This window comes from Cervus elaphus, chromosome 9 (assembly GCF_910594005.1).
Source record: "Cervus elaphus chromosome 9, mCerEla1.1, whole genome shotgun sequence".
NCBI lineage: Eukaryota > Metazoa > Chordata > Mammalia > Artiodactyla > Cervidae > Cervus > Cervus elaphus.
This window is the reverse complement of record NC_057823.1, coordinates 23,698,127-23,719,291: the sequence shown is the minus strand read 5'-3', so window position 1 is coordinate 23,719,291 and position 21,165 is coordinate 23,698,127. Positions and strand designations below refer to the sequence as shown.

General features: G+C 59.7%; 2 protein-coding genes across 6 annotated transcripts; one reads left to right on the top strand and one right to left on the bottom strand.

Annotated features, from left to right (window-relative positions):
• Window positions 1-182: 182 nt before the first annotated feature.
• LSM7 (LSM7 homolog, U6 small nuclear RNA and mRNA degradation associated) lies at window positions 183-4,772 on the bottom strand. Its single transcript, XM_043912089.1, has 4 exons — window positions 4,593-4,772; window positions 4,382-4,472; window positions 1,749-1,820; window positions 183-404 (listed from the first exon to the last, which is right to left on the bottom strand). Exons 1-4 carry the CDS (start codon window positions 4,755-4,757, stop codon window positions 262-264), a joined length of 471 nt encoding a protein of 156 aa, XP_043768024.1. The 5' UTR covers window positions 4,758-4,772; the 3' UTR covers window positions 183-261.
• Window positions 4,687-19,689, top strand: SPPL2B (signal peptide peptidase like 2B). Of its 5 annotated transcripts, none has more exons than XM_043912085.1 (15): window positions 4,687-4,815; window positions 9,391-9,510; window positions 10,285-10,467; window positions 10,856-10,945; window positions 11,385-11,524; window positions 12,016-12,158; window positions 12,346-12,442; window positions 12,852-12,968; window positions 14,178-14,259; window positions 15,079-15,153; window positions 15,289-15,351; window positions 15,432-15,531; window positions 15,919-15,996; window positions 17,168-17,328; window positions 18,051-19,689. In XM_043912085.1, the coding sequence occupies exons 1-15, from the start codon at window positions 4,756-4,758 to the stop codon at window positions 18,291-18,293; spliced, it is 1,752 nt and encodes a 583-aa protein (XP_043768020.1). In that variant the 5' UTR covers window positions 4,687-4,755; the 3' UTR covers window positions 18,294-19,689. The 5 variants fall into 5 exon arrangements, with proteins under 5 accessions (XP_043768020.1, XP_043768023.1, XP_043768018.1 ...); XM_043912088.1 differs by having other exon boundaries at window positions 17,168-17,395; window positions 18,051-18,189; XM_043912083.1 differs by lacking the exon at window positions 17,168-17,328.
• The last annotated feature ends 1,476 nt before the right edge of the window (window positions 19,690-21,165 follow it).

The window sequence follows — 21,165 nt, the reverse complement described above, 5'->3', positions numbered from 1 at the left end:
GAAGGCTGGCTGGGGTGTCCACATAGGTGGTGATCCCCGGGGGTTCTCGCCTGCACTATGCAGGCTCAGTCACTGCCAAGTCCCCGGCCAGTGCTCAAGCTCTGCCAGATGAACCAGATCCCCAGGTCCGGGTTTTGCCAGAACACCAAAGCTGAAAGGAAGATTCCAGGGCTCCTGGACACTTGAGGTTTGCAATTTTATTAAGAAAACAAAAATGTAAGTTATACAAAAAGAGTTCCATTCAGATGGGTGGCCTGGCTGCTAGGCATCCTGCTGCTGGATGAAGGGGTTGGGGATGGCCTCCATGCCGTCCTGCGGGCAGATGAGCACCACCGAAGTGCCCCTGCACACCACCAGGCCCAGCTGCCGCGTGTCCTCTGTGAGCTTGTACTGGTCGTCGGGGTCTGTGGGAGAAGAGGGGCAGCAGTGATGCAGTGTGGGAAGGTGCCCGGAGATGTGCCTGGGTGGGAAGTGGGGTGTGGGCGCTGGGGGGAGGGAAGGCAGGCCAAGCTCTCATCCCCCACCTCCGCTTCCCCCAGTCCACTGGCAGCTTCTCTGGAGAAGAACAGAGAGGCTCAGGAAGAGCTCTGGAGACGGCCCTGTGCAGCCTGCCCTCCTTCCACAATGAGAACACAGCCCTGGGGAGATGGACTGAGTGCTCAGAGGGGCGGTGGGGAGAAGAAAAACCCATCTGCAGGATCTGGGAGTTCCTGGAGGGCCACCATTCACCCCCGCACCAACGGGCTGTTCCCAGCTTGGGGGAGGGGGCGGGGAGTGACAGTACATGGAGGAGAGCTTCCTCTCAGAGATTACTGCACGATGGGAAAGGCTGAGTTGGGGTGCCACTCCCCACTCCCAGACCCTAAGGACAACAGCAGTCCAAGCCTGCCCATTCCCTCCTGGAGCTGCAGGGATGGGTCTGGCTGGCTCTGGGCCTGGGGCTGTTCTGGGGTGAGGAGAGGGCAAAAACTCACTGGACCAGCAAGCTGGGACCCCATGTAAGTGCACGGCACACACCAGCTCATGTGGTTCTCCCAGTAGCCCCACAGGGTTAGGCTGTCCTTTTCCAGAATGTCATCTGCCCGAGGAGGCTGGGCCAGGACCCCAGCAGCAGGACTCTGGGTAAACCCCAAGGGGAGAAAGAAAACAAGAGCGGGCAAGAGGCCCCACAGGGCTGCTCCTCCCACAAAGAGGGCCTCTGCCCGGTGGCCTCTGACACGTGTGTGGCCGCATTTACTCTGCACCAGAGTAACGTGTACTTCAACATCGCCAGTCCCCGGCGGAGCGAGACCCCCTTCTCTCCTGAACCTGGGGGCTCCGCTGTGCCACACTCAGGCTGAGCTGGAGGGTCTGGGGACTTGTGGAGACGGGAAAAGAAGGGAAGGGGACCCTTTGCCAGCAGCAGGGAGTTGACAGACAGGGACAGCAGGAGAGAGGGGGTAGGACGAGCACCCTGCGAGCCAGCTTTATCGCGGCGGGTGCAGCACCTTTCTAGCCCCACCAGGCACACTTCAACTCCAGCAAGTGCTCAGGGTCCGTGATGAGTGAATCCAGAAAACACTCCACCCCCGAAGTCCCAAGATGACAGTCTACGGAGCCCCACTGGGACAGTGGGAGAGCAAACACACCTGTCAGCCGTCTGACCCACCAGGCACCATGTTCACGGTGGATCAGCATGTGGGTGGCGGCTTAGGAACAGTAAGGCAGGCCTAGCAAGGACGTTTCCGAGCTCCGTCAGCTGCACTCACCTCGCATGTACTCGATGGTGCCGTCCAGCACGAGGTTGAGCAGCGGGTCAAACCCTTTCAGGATTCCACTGGCTTGTCGGAATCACCAAGCAGAGAAGAGAGATGGACAAGCATAAGATCAGTGGTCATTCTGGGGGAAGTGCGAGCCGCACGCGGGTGTCAGCACATGAAATTGGGGTGTTCTCACTGGTGAGGGGCCACCCTCAGCCAGACGCAGGTGTGGCAGCAGCCTCTCCAGGGACAGGACAGATGGAGGACCAAAGGGGGAGCAAGGGAAGGGCTCCCGGGAGGCGAGCAGTGACAGCTGACCCCATACCGTCACCACAGCAACTGTCGGCAAATTCGCCTGCACCTGTTTTGTAAACAGTTTAACTGGCGCCCGGCCACGCTTGTTTGTTAAATGTCACTGTGGTGGCTCAGCTGCTGCAATGGTGGAGTTGAGGAATTGCAACAGAGACCGTCTGGCCAGCACAGCTGAAAATGTTCCCTGTTTGGTCTTCTGCAGAACAAGTCTGCCAGCCCTGCCTGAGCGCGAGGCCCTGGCTCTGCTTCCTCTCCTATTTACAGCCCTCCTCAACCCTGAGATGGCACGCACCAAGTGGGGGTGATGGAGAGTGACAAATCAATAATATATCTGGGCACTTGGCCCTAGGCGGGCAAGTGAGCCCACACCTGTGGGTCCTCCCTTCTTACTGGGGGAGGTGCTGCAGCAGATGGGTGGGATTCTCAGATGCATCCAACATTCCACTCACCCCCCGCTGTGGTGTGGGATGGGACCCTCGATCAGACATTAGTCTGTGGTTAGGCTGTAACAGAGGGCTTTGTGGGTGTGATCAAAGTCCACGAGTCAGTCCACTCTTAGTGAATCTAAAGGGAGGCTATGCTGGGTGGGCCCGACCTGACAGGTGAGCCATTAAAAGGATGGGCCCTTTTTGAAAAGAGAAGTTGAAAAAAATGAGATTTTCCTGCTGGCCTTGAAGGAGTCAACTGCCATGCTGTGGACAGTGTCTGTGGCAGGGGCAGTGGGCAGCCTCTAGGAGCCCAGAGGGTCCCTGGCCAACACTTGCCAGAAAATGGGGACCCCGGACCTGAGATGACAGGCTCCCAGAGACACTCCCTTACTGCAACCTCGTCGGAGACCTGAGCCTGAGGCACCCAGAGTCTGGAACCACAGGTGCTGAGAGATAAAAATGGGTTGTTGAAGCACAGAAAATGAACAGAAGGGACTTCCCTGGTGGTCCAAGTGGTTAACAATTCATTCTGCAGTCCAGCAAATGTGGGTTCCATCCTTGGTCAGGGAACTAAGATCTTACATTCCATGAAGCAACTAAACCCATATGGCACAATTAGAGAGACCTGGCCTGGAGTCTGAGACCTGATGCAGCTAAAATTAATTTAAAAAAAAAAAAAACAAAAAACAAAACACAAGCGCCTTGAGAAGCAGGAGCCCCATCTCCTCTCCCAGAGCCGGCATGGTGCCAGTGTTTGTTCAGATTCAGAGCCTCACTGGGCCAGGTACCTAGACGGGCAGACACTGTGTTTTTAGCCACTCTGATGCTACCCAGTTGTCCACATCTCAGAGAAGGGGTCTGGATCACCATCTTAGGAACAAAGAAAGTGAAGATCAGAGGTAGCTGAATAAGTGAAACACTGGGTGCTCACTAACTGTCAGGAACTTGGCTAACAATGTTACCCTTTAATTTCACCACCACTGCTGAGGTAGGTGGAATTAACAGCCTCTGACAAGTGAGACAGACTCAGAGATGGTAGCAACTTGCCCAAAGTCCCACAGCCAGTGAGCTGCCCTGGACTGCACTCTCCACATAACCTTGCATCATCTTTCCAGCCAGTCTCCTCACCAGATCTCAGAGGGAGATGCAGAGTTAGAGCCTCACAGTAACTGAACAAACCTGCCAAGCCCTGACAGCTGCTACCAGGAGCTTATACCAAAGGACCCTGACTTGGGATGCAGAGTCAAGCAGAGCTTCCCAGAGCAGCTGAGAGCTGTTTGCCTCACTCAAAAGCAAAAGGCTCAGTCTTTACCCTGGAACTGCGGTGAACAAGGAGATGAGGTTTGCTTTTAGCAGGTGCCTCAGGTGGCTTCGTGGAAATTGAGTATAGGGCCCGGGTTCTCAACCGGGGCAATTCTGCCCCTGCCAGGGGACACTGGGCCATGTCTGGGATGCCTGTGGTCATCAGGACTAGAGGGCTCCTGGAATCGAGTGGGTGGGACCAGAGATACTACTCCACACCCTACAGCGCCCACGACGGCCCCCTACAGAGAACAATGCGTCCTTAATGTCAGCAGTGCCGAAACTAAGAAACCCTGGTGCTGACGGGGCCCGTGAGGGGCTGGGGCAGCCGCCTGGGTGAGACAAGACCCAAAGGAGGCAGAGACCTGAATCCCAGCCCCTGTGGCTTCGGGTGAGGATGGGCCCCTTTGCGAGCATCAGTTTCCCCACCTGCAAACGGGGTGTAACCGTTCCTACCCGCCGGCGCCGGCAGCAGGCCGGACGAGTTGTCCGAGCCAAGCGCCTAAAGCGCGGCCCAGGCATCCGTTACCAGTACCGCCTCCCGTTACTCCTCGTGGACCTCGTTACTCCTCAAGGAGGGGGAGGGAAGCGGGGCCTCACCTTCTCTGCCTCCCTGGAACTTCACTCGGATGGTCTTGTCGATGTACTTGGACAGGTCCAAGATGCTTTCTTTCTTTTTCTTCTCTTTATCCTGCAGGGGATGCAGAACGCTGTGAGGCGGCGAGCACGGCAGGACTCTGCCCAGTCAACCCCGCCAGCCCCACCAACCCGGCGAACCCCGCCAACCCCACCATCCGCGCTGCACGCTCACCGCCATCTTGTCGCGCCGCGTCGCTATGCGCAGGCGCCGCCACTGCGCCCTTTGTACCCTACCCCGCGCGCATGCGCGAAAGACGCAGGGCGCCTGCGCGGCGCTCTGCGCTGGGGCGTTGCTGGGAGACATCTGCCGACGCCTGTGGCGGGGACCGGGCGACATGGCGGCGGCGGCGGCGCTGGCGCGGCTCGCAGCGGCCTTCCTTCTCCTCGCGGCCCAGGTGAGGGTGGCGCCGACCCCGCTGGCCTCGCCGGCCGCGGTGCCCCGGCTCCTCACCCCTCCCCGGCCCCGCGCAAAACCCCGCCCTGCCCGGCCTGGGGCCAGCTTAGGGGATCCGCGCCCCCGGTGCCGGCAACCCGCGGGCCTGGGGCCCGTCCGTGACCTTGCGGGTCTGTCCCCCGGCCCTTCTCCCTTCCCTGTCTGGACGCCGTTCCCAACCGTGGATTCCGCTGACTGGGTTCCGCCCGAATCTAAAGTTTGAGGTCCCACTACCCCGCTCCCGATCCGGCCCCTGCTGGTCTTGTCTCGGGGTCTCCAGCCGCCTCTGGGACGCCCATCTCTGACTCCGTGGCCTTAGCCGAGGGGCTACCCCTCTCTGACCCAGGCATCCCCTTGAAAGCGATACTACCCCCATTCCCCGTGGTTGTAGTCAACTGTCCAGCGTGGCACCCAGTGTCTGGCGGCGTCTAGAAGCAGCTAGGAGCCCAGTCCTGGAGTAGGGTCGAATCGCCGCCGCATCTTTTTCTCCCTTGACCTTGGCAGGGGAGGTCCCCGGTTTGAGTTGGTCGTCTGCAAAAGGAGGATAAGTGTACAGTGCGGTGTCAGCGAGATGATGTAGGGGATCACGAACGCGGGGCATGCTACTTGTTTGTCACTTAATTTCAAGGGTCACCACTGGGGGACAGACCTGGAGATGGTTGATGTACATTATCATGAGTGCATTTTTTATTTTCCAAATCCTCCCTCTCTCCCCAATTCCACAACTCCGGAAATGGTGCCACCCCCCCAACAGCCTTACAAACCGGGCCATTAACCTTTCTGTGCCAGCCCCTCGACCTCTGCTTCAGCCTGCTGGCTTCTCTCCAAGGTCGCTTTTGTCCCCCAAATTCCCAGTTCATTTTCAGCCCTGCAGAAGGGATCTCTTTCAAAGTGTGTCAGATCTTGTGTCCAAATGAGAGCTTTCTGGTGCCAGGAAGCCACTGGCACATTCAGGAGGACTCTGTGATCCGGCTGACAGGAAACTACCCTTTGCTTCCAGCTCTAACGTATTAAAGGCACTCTGCTCGCCTGGCTCTGTTTCCCTGAAACCTAACTCCCCCCAACATTGTGTTTCTGGTTTCAGCTTAGGGGTGCCACATTCCCAGCAGCTTTCTGGCTCACCCCAACCCCAGCTGTTTTGCCAGCCCCCAGTACTTCCCCCAGCCCTGTTTGCTTGTCTTCCTCAGCAGTCTGACCCACTGGAAGCAGAGACTTTGAGCTCTCTAAATATTTAGGAAAAAAAAAATATGGCAAAGTGATAGGTGGGCGAAGGGTCACAAGAACATCACAGAAGGAAGGGCACAGTTGGCCTGGGAATGTCTTTCTGAAGCAAGAAGCAAGGAAACCCTGGAGGGGCGTTCTGAGGGATGAGTAGGAATCTGCTGGGTCAAGAAGGTGTTCCAGGGAGAAAGTTGCAGGTGACGAGGGCAGGGCTGGAGGTGTGAGATACGGTGATTTTTTTTTTTTAATAGCAGATACTTATTTAATTTTTATTGGAGTGTGGTTGATTTGCAATATTGTGTTAGTTTCAGGTGTATAGCACAGTGAATCGGTTATATATATATCTACCCTTTTTTAGATTATTTTCTCATATAGGCCATTACACAGTATTGAGTAGAGTTCCCTGTGCTATACAGTAGGTCCTTGTTGCTGTTTAGTCATTAAGTCGTGTCCAGCTCTTTAATGACCCCGTGGACTGCAGCCCACCAGGTTCCCTGTTCATGGGATTTCCCAGGCAAGAATACTGGAGTGGGTTGCTATTTCCTTCTCCAGGTAATCTTCTCAACCCAGGGTTCCAACTTGAGTCTTCTGTATTGGCAGGTGGGTTCTTCACCACTGAGCCACGTGGGAAGCCCGTACAGTGGCCCTTGGTAGTTATCTATTTTATACATGATAGTGTGTACATCAGTCTCATTCTCCCCCTCGCCTCCTGCTGCTAAGTCGCTTCAGTCGTGTCCGACTCTGTGCAACCCCATAGACAGCAGGTCACCAGGCTCCCTGGTCCCTGGGATTCTCCAGGCAAGAACACTGGAGTGGGTTGCTATTTCCTTCTCCAGTGCATGAAAGTGAAAAGTGAAAGTGAAGTCACTCAGTCGTGTCCGACTCTTAGCAACCCCATGGACTGCAGCCTACCAGGCTTCTCCGTCCATGGGATTTTCCAGGCCAGAGTACTGGAGTGGGTTGCCATTTCCTTTTCCGTCACCTCCTGAGAGCTGATGATTTATCTGAAGATGGTGAGGGTCCACTGTAATGGCCTGTAGGACGCTCCAGTGGTTACACCTGAGGGAGGTGGAGGCCTGTCAGGTGCTCTGGTGGGCGGGGCTGTGGAGGCAGCAGCAGTGGGAGCGGCTCCAGCATGGGGTAAAGGGCAGGCGGGGTGTGTGGCCTCCATGGGCTGGGGTCCAGGGGAATGGACTGGGCTGGTCGGAGCAGGGTGCTGCGGTGTTTGCACTTTATTCCCAGCTGGCTGAGGGTTTTGAACTTCACCCTGAGTGTGGGCAACCAAGGAGTGTGTGGGAGTGAGTGAGGAGGGCACCTGGGCCTGCTCTTCCTAGTACAGACCCCTGGGCATGGTTCTTCATGGCACCCAAGGGTATGGCCAGCTCTCCATGGGGCCAGAGAATGCCTGCTCACCACCGTGAGCTCACTCCCGATCATTCTGTGACTCTGGACAAGGGATTGGGCACCCCCACGCCATTGGTACAAGTTGTGTATATAGTGGCCAACATGGGGCCTGTTACTCAGCAGATCTGAATGCGTGGCTGCCTTCTCTGCCCCTCACCTGCCCGTGTACCCCTCCACCATCCCCCCACCTGTCCCCACCCCTCACCTCCCCTCCTCACCCACTCTGCATCTGCCCCTTCACCCCTCCACTGCCCCCCTCCTGTCCTGCTCCCCTCCCCAACATTCCTCCACCTAAACATCTTTTTTAAGTTTCTCAGGTCCTGATTACCCCACCCTCTCCTAGAACTCACCAAGTGTTTCGTAGACTCCCCATCTGGACCCCTTAGCTTCTCTCTAAGCACCCTGGCATGGATGCTGTCAGTGTCATCTTGAAGCATAACTTCTCTTGAAGTTCCTGAACCTGCTGTGTGGCTGTGATGCATTGGGAGGTGGCCTGTCCTTAATGGCTTTTCTCATTCTCCAAACTGGAGTGGGCAGTTCTGGAATGGGGGGACGGAGGGGCACTGAGAGCTCTGGGCCCTTTGGAAGACCTGCTCCCAGTCCTGTACCTCCCCTGGGAGGAGACCGTATCCACAGCAAGACTGTGCTCTCCGGGCTTTGCCGCAGGCCCAGGCTGATATCTGAAGGGAACGCCAGCTGGGCACACGGTGGTGGTGGTGGTGGTGGGGTCTGGGACGTGTGCTCTTGCGCTTCTAAGTGACCTTTTTAAATTAAAAAGAAATGCTTCTAGCCATTCCCGTGTTATACAAGCGACTCAGGGCTCATAGACCAGGGGTCAGCAGACGTTTTCTAAGAGCTTTTTGGGCCACATGGCCTCTGCTGTAACTCCCTGGCTCTGCAGAAAGCAGCATAGGCTCTGCATTCAGGAACCAGGCAGCCATGTTCCAGTAAAACTTTATTGACAAATACAGAAGGTGGGCTGGATTCAGCCTGGGGGTTGAGGGACCGCAGCCTCCCTGCAATGGCCCAAGGTGGGGCGTGGCAGGGGCTCTAAGTGGGGCACGGTGGTGGGGAGAACCTGGAAGCTGGGGCTCCTAGTCCTGCCTCAGGTAGAGGGAAAGGGGTTGGCTGGGCCAGGGGCACGTGCAGGACGACACTGACTGACCTTCCCTCCCTCAAGTGCTGGTGGCAGCCCTGCATGCCTGGCTTCTCTGGCGCTCCATGCCCTGTAAACACAGCTTTGTCAAACACACCCAGCAGACCCAGGTGACACACCAAGACGCGGGGCCAGCTGGGCTGGGGTGGTGGGGACCCCAGCCCCTCTCTGTGCCACCGCCAGCTGACCCTGGCCTCTGTTCACAGAGGACCCGGTCTTCTGAGAGCCAGTATGTGTCTCAGGCACGCTGTCGGGGCCGTGGCCCCTGGGGACCCCTTGCTGAGTCAGAGCGCCCCCTGCAGCTACAACACGTTCTGGGGTGGGTGTGGGTCTGTCACCAGCACAAAGGGGCTCCTGCCTGTCGTCTGGGGAAGATTCTAGGGGGATACTGAGGGGTACAGTCTGTGTCTCACCTCTGGGTGGAACAGAGGGATGGACCTGGGAACTGGTGTGTGCAGAGCTGGGGTCCCATTGGGTCCCTCTGGCTCCAAGAAGCCAAGGGGCCGGTGTGGGCCCAGGCCCTGTGTATGTGTGGTGTGGCTCTACTCCTCCCTTTCAGCCATTGGAGCCACATGGAGAGGCCCTGGCACAGCCACAGTCAGCGCGCAGATCTCCCTGAGGAGGCTTAGCCCTGCCCTCCTGCGCTGTGTCCACCTGCGCTGAGGGCCCCAGCTGCGCTGTCAGAGGGCGGGACATCCAGAGCTGGGCGGGGCCTTGGGCCAGCCCCTGCCTACTCTGACTCCACCCCCTGTCCAGGTGGCCTGTGAGTATGGCATGGTGCACGTGGTATCTGAGACCGGTGGCCCCAAAGGCAGAGACTACTGCATCCTCTACAACCCACAGTGGGCCCACCTGCCGCATGACCTCAGCAAAGCGGTGAGTCCAGCAGGCAGCCTTGTGCTGGGACCCCTCCCCGTGGGGCTCACCAACCAAGGCACCTCTCCCTCCACTCCTGCCCTGGGTCCCTGGGGGGACTCTGCAGGATGGATCCTGGGGAGGGCCCCTGAGGATGGAGGAAGGGCTCTGCTGGGAGTCTGAGGAGGGACGTGACCCCAGAGGAGCTCCCAGCCTCTCTGGGCCCCGGTTTCCTCAGTTGTAAGTAAAAGATTGGGGCACTGCTGCAGGATGTCCCCTGTCTGGGGCATCCCTTCCCTGCCACCATGCTGGGCTGGGGTGGCTGGCCAGAAATCCTGAGACGAGTGACACGGAGGGTCTGCCCATCCCTGTTGTTGGGGCGGCTCAGACATGCTGCTCCCTGGTCTGGCCTGACTCCTCCCAGAGAACACGGATGCCCAGTGCCTGGTTTAGCAGGTGGATCGATTGTCATCACCAAGGCCAGAGCTCCTGCCTACCCGTGTGGTGTCTGTGATGGGCTCCAGACGCCCCCGTCTGCCTGGTGATTGGGACCTGTGTGTTGTAGCTGTGTGCAAACATGCATGCATGTGTGTCTTTGTGTGGTGTGGGTGTGGGTTGTGTGTGCGTGTGCGCATGTGTGTGTTGTGTGCAGAGCGTGGTGTGGGCTGGCCCCCCGACCTTGCAGTGAGGCAGTGTGGGGGTGTCACTGGTGGCCCGGATGTCCCGTGGGGTCCCTGCCACCTGGCTGCCCGGGACACCATCCTCTCTGCCTCTCTGAGGGCCTTCCTCCCTCAGTCTCTCCTGCAGGTGCGGAACTGGACCAGCTCCGTGCTCTGCTCTCCTGCTGACCTCCCCCCCAAAGGCTTCAGCAACCAGATTCCGCTGGTGGCACGGGGGAACTGCACCTTCTACGAGAAAGTGCGGCTCGCCCAGGGCAGCGGGGCCCGCGGGCTGCTCATTGTCAGCAAGGAGGCGCTGGTGCGGCCCCCAGGCCTCCTGGGCAGCTTGGGGCCCTGGGGGCGGGACCGGGTTAGGGTGTGAGGCAGGGGTCTGGGCGGAGGAGACAGGGAGCTTGGTTTTCCGACTGTGGTCTGGAGGGGGTCATGTCCCAGAGCTGTGCTTGGGGTATGACCAGGCCTGGGGAGGATCTCTGAGGGGGTGGATGGCGTGGATCAGCTTCTTCCTCCCTGAGACTGACTGGTGCCCCCAACCCAGCCCTGGGAGGGAGGGGCTGAACCCACAGGCTTGCCCTCCTGGCCCTGAGGACCCCGACACATGCAGGACCCTCCTGAGGGCTGGTTGGGTGTTGGTGGCTCGCAGTGCCCCACCCAGGGGCAGTCATCCTCTCCTGCCCCTGTCCCCACAGGTACCCCCGGGAGGCAACAAGACACAGTATGAGGAGATTGGCATTCCCGTGGCCCTGCTCAGCTACCGAGACATGCTGGACATTTTCCAGGTAGGGCTCCCCACCTGCCCCCCACCATCTGCAGCTGGGCCAGGGCCTGGAGAGATGGGCCCACAGTGCTGTGAACCTCAGGAGAGGAGACCCCGACCTTGCCCACATGCCAGAGACCCTAAATGCCAGCCCCCCTCATGCCCTCCTGGCCTATCCTGGCCTGGGCTGACCAAAGGCTTGGTCGTCTTTGATGTGGGGAGTCGGGTCCAGAGCAGGTGAGCATCAGCACGAGTGAGGTGGGAACAGTCGGGGTCCCACTCTAGGCTCCCCGTCTCCCCACCAAGGGACCCACTGTCAGCCTCCCGGCTGCTTCACATCCCCCTGGTTAGCTCGTCCCAGCAGGGCCCACTTCTCTGGGGTCAGATGTGTTGGGAGAGGGCGTGGGGTGGGGCAAGGTGGGGTCTCTCCAGCCTTAGCTCCGTTGTGCTCTCCGAGGCAGACTTTCGGCCAGGCAGTGCGGGCGGCGCTACATGCCCCCAAGGAGCCCATGCTGGACTACAACATGGTCATCATCTTCCTCATGGCCGTGGGTACCGTCGCGCTCGGGGGCTATTGGGCCGGGAGCCGGGATGTCAGGAAGTAAGTGCCCCATGTGCGTGGGTGGGTGCCAGCCAGGCAGCCTGGGCAGGGAACCACGAGAGGGGCCTCTATAGAGAGAGAAAGGCAGCATGACACCCAGGAGACCTGCTGAGAGGCCCCCGGGTTCTGGCCCATCCAGGCAGGGGCGTCCCCAGGAAAGCGTGCCCCAGCAGCCCGGGGCAGCCTGTAGGACAGTTGGGGCATGGCCAGGGCGGCCCCATGGGACCCACAGCCTTCCTCCCAGAACGCTGCCACAGCCTGGCCCAGGTGCCAGAGCCCCACCTGTGGTAGCCCTCCCTGTGAAGACCAGAGCTCCCGGTGCCCTCCTGTGAGGTCCTGGGGGCAGGGTCCTTCATCAGGGGGACCCTCATACACACGGTGGGCCTGGATGGGGGCCAGGTGCGCTGTCCCTCGGCCTGCCCCTCCCCATCCCTGCAGCCCCAGGAGCAGTGCCGGCCGCAGGGCGCCCCTTGACCGGCCCGTCTTGCCAGGAGATACATGAAGCACAAGCGGGATGATGGGCCCGAGAAGCAGGAGGACGAGGCTGTGGACGTGACGCCTGTCATGATCTGCGTCTTCGTGGTCATGTGCTGCTCCATGCTGGTGCTGCTCTACTTCTTCTATGACCAGCTTGGTGGGTCCCCTGCCTCAGCCCTCAGGGTGGTGTGTGTGGGGGGTGGAGGCTGTGGTCCCTGCCTTCAAGGAGTGCCTGGGGGGGGGGGGCTGCCCCTCCCTTTCCTTGGTGCGCGCCCACCTGCCAGGGGAGGTGCAGAGCCCTCCCTCAGCCCCTCACTGCCCCCCGCCCCGCAACTCCCCCCCAGTCTATGTCATCATTGGCATCTTCTGCCTGGCCTCCTCCACCGGCCTCTACAGCTGCTTGTCACCGCTCGTGCAGAGGCTGCCGTTCTGCAAGTGCAGGTGAGCCCCCGGGGTGGCCCGCACCGGCTCTACTCCCAGGGGTCCCACTCTGCCACCTCTCGGCCTCTCCCCTCCCCTTTCCCCACCTCTGAGGTGCCACAGCTTCCGCAAGGCTGAGGACCCTCTCCAGAGCCCTCAGTCAGTCTGGCACAGTGCAGGCATATAGCAGGTGCCCCCTCAGTGCTGGCTGGGGGCTCATGGGGAAGTGGGGATGGCTCTGAGTCGGCCTTCCTCCCCCCACATCCCATTCAGGGTCAGGTCCCCTGGGATCTGGGTAGGGGTGGGGGGCACCAGGTAGGGCACCAGGGGGATGGATCGGAGGCTTTGGGGTGGGAGTTGAGCCGAGCCTGCGGTGCTGGGCAGACAGCGCTGTAAGGGTCAGAGCCCTGATGCCCCTGCCTGCCTGCAGGGTCCCCGACAACAGCCTGCCCTATTTCCACAAGCGCCCTCAGGTCTGCACACTGCTCCTGGCGCTGCTGTGTGCGGCCGTCAGCGTGGTGTGGGGCATCTTCCGGAATGAGGACCAGTGAGTGCAGTGCCGCCGCCCCAGGGGGGCGGGGGGCAGCAGGGTGCTGTCCTCAGGTGCTCTGACCTCCCTCGCCTCCCCGAGCTGTCTGACCCGGGCACTTGGATCCAGGCCAGCTCCCAGTTATGAAAAGACCTGCTGTCAGTGCTCTGGACGCAGTGACTGCATGCTATCCAGGTGCCGACCAGGCTCAACGGATGGCTGCCCAGCCCTAGCTGCCTCCTGGCCTGTCTGGTGCCCTGGGGTCTGCAATTGCAATCTGGGCGGAAGATGCCACTGGCATTGCTGACTGGGTGTGGAGCCATGGGCTCAGCGGCAGCCTAGATGTGGCCTGGCGCCACTGGGCCCACTGCTCTGTGCCTGCAAACACCCGTGTCCCCTGGGCAGCCTCCCCCCAGAGGCAGCCACTGCCAGTCCCCATGTCCCCGCCCCTGCTGTCACCAACACCATCTGGCACTTTCTCTGAGCTTCTCTGTTAAACACTCTTGGCTGTGCTGCTGTTTGGAGCCACAACAGATTTAACTGGCAGAAGGAAAACGTGAAAATATTTAGAGTTCTCTGTACACAAAAAGAATATGAGCTCTCAAGATTAAGTCCCAGCCAGAAGGCCCACTCCCCCACTTGAAATTAGAACAGGCCCTGGTTTCTACCATGTCTGGGCACCGATGCAGCCTGTGAGCCTTCACTGTTCCCACCAGTGCCCTGGCCCAGAGACTCTCACCCTGTGCTCAGATGAAACTCTGAGGATTAGGGGCAGGGAGGATGGAGCAGGTGGTGGGAGCCAATTTCCAGCAGGGGAGCCCCAGTACTGGAGCTTCATCACAGCATTAACATGCAAATTTGGAAGTGGCCCTGCCTCCTAGGGCTCCAGACTGTCCTCAGAACCCCAAGCCTCTATTTCCCAAGAGTGTGTGGCACCTGGCTGGATGAAGATGGGGTGTGTGTGCGAATTTTGTTTTTCTAAATCATTTAAAAGATATTTTTGAAAAGAAGTTTGAATCTGTAGTTGCATGGCCCCCCTCCCGCTCACCCCCTGCCCCGTCCTGTGCCCCAGGTGTGAAGGCCACTGCTGCAGAGGGACGGGGCCCTGGCACTTGGTGGGAGGCTGGGCACTGGGTGGCTTGGACCTGGCGGCCTGGGAGGGTGGGGCCTGACCTGTGGAGGCTCTCAGGAGACCCTGCTGAAGGATGAGGCTGTGCCGCCTTCCAGGTGGGCTTGGATCCTTCAGGACGCGTTGGGCATCGCCTTCTGCCTCTACACCTTGAAGACCATCCGCCTCCCCACGTTCAAGGTGAGGGTCCCCTAGGGTTCAGGGAGCTCTGGCTGAGGGGTGGAGCCTCCTGGTGTCTGCCTACTGCCCTCCTGCCACGTGGCCTCGCCCAGGGCCTTCTGCTCTGAGCATGGCCCCTTGTAGGTGGTATGGTTTTTGCTTTTCTGTCCCTCTGGCCACCTCGGGCTTGAGGATTAGCACAGGGCTGCCTCCTGGCATGGCTGCTGCACCAGTGACTGCTGGGCTGAGGGGATCCTCCCTGGTGATGGTGCTGTGCTGGGGGAGGTGAACAGAGGAGGAAAACCAGATGAAACCCACAGGCAGGAGGATGGGGCTCTTCCTGGAGCACCAGGCTGGCACTGGGACCCCGGCAGCGGGAACCTAGAGACACGGGGAAATGCGAAGATGGGTGTCACCTGCCCAAACTCGGGGCTGGCTGCTCACAGCCATGTGTCTCTTGAGTTTTCCATCAGGAACTCGGAAGCGGAGGGGATTCCCTTTTGGTCCAGAGCTTAGGACTTGGTTCTCTCACTGTTTACAGCCAGAGTTCCATCCCTGGCTGGGGAACTAGAAATCCCACAAGCTGAACAATGCTGCCAAAAAGGAGAGAAGCCCAGATCTTGGCTCTCCCTGAGCCTCGGCTGCCCATGCTCTGACGTTCTCGTTGATGTAGCAAGATGTTCCTTCCCACAGGGAAAGTCTGAGCCTTAGGCTGGGTTGCTGACGCATCCTGGAGGGTCTGTGTGTCAGCACCCTGGGCAGGGGTGGGGGTGGGGCAGAGCTGGCGGAGGTCCCTGGGTGGAGGGCAGCCCTCCGGACGCCTGGTCCATCTGTCCGTAGGCCTGCACACTGCTGCTGCTGGTGCTGTTCATCTACGACGTCTTCTTCGTGTTCATCACGCCCTTCCTGACCAAGGTGGGCCCTGCCGCAGCCCGTGCCCTGCCCTTGCCTGCCCACACCCCATGTGCCCACCCCAGCCTGCCCATGCCCTGCCCTCTGGTCCGGCTGCTGCATTTAGCCCCTCCTGACGCAGCGTCCCCCTTCTCTTAGAGCGGGAACAGCATTATGGTGGAGGTGGCGACCGGGCCTTCGGACTCAGCCACCCATGAGAAGGTAGGGGTATCCTGCGGCGAAGTGCTGAGTGTGCAGGGAGCAGGGCTGGCGGGTATTGGAGACACTGCCCCTCTCTGCAGCTGCCCATGGTGCTGAAGGTTCCCAGACTGAACGCCTCACCACTGGCCCTGTGTGACCGCCCCTTCTCCCTCCTGGGCTTCGGGGACATCCTGGTCCCAGGTACTGGGGCTGGGCTTGGGTGGCCTGGGGGTCTCTGGCGGTGCTGGGCCAGAGGGGCTGGTGGGTCAGGGGGCAGAGGTGGAGCCTGGCTGGGTGGGCCAGGGCGGCGGGAGGTGACTCCACGGAGCATGGTCCCAGCTGCACAGACCTGCCCCCCTCTCCAGCTTCTCTGTCCCCAAGGCCCGACCCCTCCCAGGTGGCGCCTCACCAGGTGGCTTCCAGGCTGGGGTTGGCACTGGCCTGAGGTCTCAGTCACCTGCCAGGAGTCCAGGGTAGCACTGGGCCCTCTCCATGGTGGTGCCCCATCCCTCCATGGAAACCCTGTTGCCCAGCTGGGGCATGGCCAGGCCTCTGCCCACAGCTTCTGCACATGGCCTGTCTCTGCAGGGCTGCTCGTGGCCTACTGCCACCGCTTCGACATCCAGGTGCAGTCCTCCAGGGTCTACTTCGTGGCCTGTACCATCGGTAAGCCCACCGCCCGGTCTTCCACCCACATCACAGCCTCCTCACTTTACACTGTGGTTACTGTTTCTCTTTTCTTTTTGGTCTTTGTCTTTCTCTTTTTCCTTTTGTCTTCAGTTTGTTTCGTTTGCAAATTCATTGACACCAAAAGGATGCTTCCTCATTTTCTGTCGAGCCTGGTGGTTTCTAAGATGGTCCAGACCACTTCTCTTGTCCCACTGGGTCAGCTCTTCAGGATGAGTGGGGTTGCAGAGGGCACAGGCCCTGCCACAGCCACCAGTGGGCCAGGCGGACACAGGCTGGCTTTCCCATCTGGCGTACTTTGGAGCCACTGCTGTCCGCCCTTTCCCTGGTTTCCTGAGGTGGAGACCTGTCCTCCAGGCCGGCCCCCAGGGTCACAGTCCCCAGGCTCAGCCTGTCCACGTGCACCCACAAGGTCCTTCCTTTGAACCGTGTGTCCGATTGTCCTGTAGTTCCTGTCACTGAGATCCCTAGTTTGTTCCGATGGATCACTTCAGGATACGTGGAGAGTCCACAGTTGATAATCTGGACTCTCCCAGCACAATCCTATTGCTCAGTAACATGGAGGTGAGGGGCAGGGCAAGTGGCCTGGAGTGGAGGCCTGTGCTGGAGATGACGCTCTTGGCCTGGAAGTAACTGCACTTGTGCAGTTGTACAGCGGTCAGTGCAGTACCACACCCTCTGCTGGCTTCAGGCGACCCTTTCTAACTCCTCATCGCGTTTGCCGTGTTGTATGCCCATCCTCGCGCTATCCGTGCACGGTTGCCTTCACACAGCCCTAAATAACACCATGTTTATTCTGAATGAGGAGTGCCAAGTGTAGACGCCATCTCACCCTTCAGGGCTTTCATGTGATCACTCAGGAAAGATTTCCTAATTCTGTATGTATGTTACTTTGGTTCAGATTATTCTTCTGATTAGAAGTTTATAAAACGGAGATATCCGGACACCTCTGCAGCTCCTTCTCAGCCACCCCAAGGATTCCAGGCCCTCCCATGGTGGCCCCCCCGGCCCAGTTTTGGGGCTGACCCCTGCGTGGGCTCTTGCCTGCCCCAGCTGGGCGGTGGGGCATGTCCTGGAAGGTGGGGAGGATCGACTCCCGCTGCGTCACAGTCACCGTGGGGTGACACGCTGCCCGTCTCTGTCCCCGCAGCCTATGGCATCGGGCTCCTGGTGACGTTTATGGCGCTGGCCCTCATGCAGCGTGGCCAGCCCGCCCTCCTCTACCTCGTGCCCTGCACGCTCGTCACCAGCTGTGCCCTGGCGCTCTGGCGCAGGGAGCTGGGCGTGTTCTGGACGGGCGGCGGCTTAGCGGTGAATACCAGTTTGCTATGACTGTCTGCGAGCAGTAATAGCCTAATAAGCCCTAACTAGAGTTAAAGTTGAGTAAGCCCTCCTAGCCTCACACCTAAATCCCACAGCCCTCGTCCCGGGTGCTGGGTTTCCTCCCCTCCTGCCACTGCTGAGGTGGGGAGGCATGCGGGGAGGGGTACCTGTGCGGGTGTCGCTGGGAAGCGGGTTTCCACTTTAGCTTCTTGCTGCTTTGGGGTGGGCGAGGCCCAAGCTGGGCCCTGTTCTTGTCTGAAACCATAGAGGAGTGCGGACGGAGGCCGCGCCCTGTGCAGGACGGGCCGTTGTAGTCCTGGAACTCAGGGATGGATGGCTGGCCCTTGGGAAACCCCCTCCATCCCCGGGGCCTGTGTCTCCCGGGCCTCCAGCTCCCCCTTCAGTCCGCCTACAATTGGACCCTCCCCCAGGCTCTCGGGAAGGCCTCTGGGGCTCAGTGCCCACCCTCCTCAGAGCTCTCACTCCCCAAGGCCTGGCTCGGCCCAGAGCGGGTGGGTGGGTTCTGGAAGGTTCCCGAGGGAGAACAAGCCAGAGCAGTCAGGTCGCGCCCTCGCGGGGTCCCTGTGGTGGTGGTGGTGGTGGTGCAGGTCTCAGCGCAGCCCCTCTCCCGGTCTGAGCCCACCCTCGGGGGCTCCCCTGCCCTCCCGTCAACCCCGCTGCCACGCCAACCCGAGGCCTCTCCTTCGCAGAAGGACCTACCTCAGTCGCCCTGGGCGCCCGCCCCCGCCGACGGCCCGCAGCAACCCCGTGCCGACCCCGACGCCGCCCCCGCCCCCGCCCCAGGCCGGGAAACTCCTGGCGAAGACGCGGTCCCAACCCCTCCGCCGGCGGAGCAGACCCCAGAACCGTCTGCGCCCGAGAAGGAGCTCGAGGCAGACGCGCCCCCCCAGGAACCCGAACGCCTCTCGGCCCCATCCGGCCCCTCGGCCTAGGGGAGGGTGCAGACTCGGCGCCGCGCCCCCGGACTGGACCCGCGCGGCCCCCAACTTGGTGCTCTGGTCTGGCCGATGCGCACGTCCTCCTCCAGCCCGCCGGCCGCACCCCGGCCCCCAGCCCTGCTCCGAGCTCGCGTGGCCGTGAAGCCCCCGGCCGGCAGAGGCCACCCCCACGCGCGATCCACCTCCTGCGCGGTGGTGTCCTGGGGAGGGCAGAGCGGCACCCCCGCCGGTGGCCTCAGACATGCCCAGTTTGGTGCTTACCCCGCTGCTGCTTCCCTGGGGTCGGGGGCGGGAGAGGGAGGGGCTCTGGTCCGCAGGGCCCCCGGGGCTTGGACTGGGGCTGTCGCTGGTCCGGTGGGGTTGGGCCCCAGCGGTGAGCGCACAGCCCCTGTGCTCCAGCTCCTCCATGTTTTAATAAATGGCCACGGCTTTTTGAGATCTTGGTAGTGTCGCCTCTTGGGGTGCGAGCCCCTCGGACTGCTCCTCCGAAGCAGGGGGGTGGCTGGCGCCAGGCCGGTGGCCCTATTTTGCCTTTCCGCTTAGAGGAACTCGGCCCCCACCCTTGCCGCGGTCACCTGCACGTTCAGCACCCCATCAGTGCACGCACCTGGGCCTCCAGCTACCCCGGGCGGGCGGAGAGCTTCCGGAATGTGGGAGGGGGGCTCTGGAACTGGCTTACGTCTTCTACCTCACAGACAGGGTTCTCTGAACCTCAGGACGGAGATGCCGCCGCCCCCACGTCGGGCTGGCCAGGGAGCCACCGCCCGGACAGGCATCCGGGGCTGTGACCGCCAGGGCCCCGGCCTACTCCTTCACGTCCACGACGAGAGGCGAGGCCCAGACCCTTCGACCGCACGCTGGCTCCGCGTCCCTCCCGTCCCGCCGGTCTCCAAACCATGATCCATTCCAATTGATACCAGCGCCAGACTCACGTCTCAGCCACGCCTCCGAGGAAGAAACCATGTTTGTTTCTGAAAAAAAAAAAAAAAAAACCAGAAGACGTCTACCACCTGTTTCTGTGTTTCCTAAGAAGAACAGGTGACCCCGCGGTTGGGTTGGGGTGGCGCAGCTGGACCTGCCCCGCCCCACCCCACGGGAGCCCCTGGCCTCGGAGGCGGGACGGGGAGGCAGCCACCGGGCAGGGGGGGAGGGGAGGGAGGGTCCGAGCGGACCCCGTCCTTCCCGGAGGACCACGCCTTCCTGTAAGCCATTTTGTACGTCGTCAATGTTCGAACGCGGATGGCATTTCTCTCTTTTTTTTTTCCTGTTTCTGAAGTTTGACAAATGTCAAGGAATTCAAAGCGGGATATTAGTTCCTGAAGTTTCCATTTGCAGTTTCTGCCTTGCTTCTGTTTGAATCTTGTAATTAAACACAGCTTTTGATATTTATGCCCGGGCGTTTGACTTTTCTGTGGTTTAGTGGGTTGGGAGTAAATGGGCGGGGCGGGGGGGCGCAGGGAAGCTGTGAGGGGAAGCCCGTGGTGGGCCGCACCCAGGAGGCCTTGGTCCTGCAGCAATTCCTGTGTGGAGGGACACGTCCTGAGCAAACCCGCAGCCTATGTGGGTAGTGCTACCCAAGCCAGGTTTCAGCTTTGCCGCTGGACAGCCACTTGTTCTGACGACCGGGGGCCTCGTGGGGAGGGGCAAGTAGTAGGGTCTGTTGCCTGCGTTTGATGCTGTCAGCTTGCCTGTGCTGATCTAAGAAGCAGGGACGGAATCACCCATGGCAGGAACCTCAGGCTGTCAGTAAAGAACCAGGTGGTCATTGTTGGAGCCTTTTAGAGCCACATGGTCGCTGTCACGACCGGTCAACCCAGCGATGTAACCAGAAACATCAGACAACAGTTAAGCAGACAGGTGTGATTGTGGCCAAAAACTTGGTGGACACCAAAACGTGTGTTCGTGTCATTTTCAGAGATCATAACATACTTATTCACAATCAGTTAAAAATATAGAGAACAGACTTATGGACACAGCAGAGACAGGAGAGGGTGGGAGGAATTGAGAGAGCAGCACTGAAACATACACGTTACCATATGTAAAACAGCTAGTGGGCATTTGCTGTATGATGCTGGGAGCTTAGCCCGTGCTCTGACAACCTAAAGGGGTGGGATAGGGTAGGAGGTGGGAGAGGACATCTGTATACCTATGGCTGATTCACATTTGATGTATGGCAGAAACTAACACAACATTGTAAATTATCCTCCAATTAAAAATAAATGGTTGCTGTTCTGTCATTAAGTTATATCTGACTCTGCGACTGCATGGACTGCATGCAGCACGCCAGGCTTCCCTGTCCTTTTCCATCTCCCGGACTTTTCTCAAACTCAGGTCCATTGAGTTGGTGATGCCATCCAATCATCTCATTTTCTGTCCTCCCCTTCTGCCCTCAATCTTTTCCAGCATCAGGGTCTTTTCCAATGAGTGGACTCTTTACATCAGGTGGCCCAAATATTGGAGCTTCAGCTTCAGTCCTCCCAATGAATATTCAGGGTTGCTTTCCATTAGGATTGACTCTCAAGAGTCTTCTCCAGCACTGCAATTTCAAGGCATCAATAAAGTGAAATATAAGTAAATAATAATGCAAATCCTTTGCTTAGCAAGAAGCTGGGCAAAGACAGGCAGCAGCCCCAGCCATTAAGATCCCTGCCTGTCCACGGGAGCACTGGGCTTCCCTTGTGGCTCAGCTGGTAAAGAATCCATCAGCAATGCGGAGAGCTGGGTTCGATCCCTGGGTTGAGAAGATCCCCTGGAGAAGGGAAATGCTACCCACCCCAGTATTCTGGCCTGGAGAATTCCATGGGGTCGCAAAGAGTCAAACACAACTGAGTGACTTTCACTTCACTCACTGCCCGTGGGAGCACTG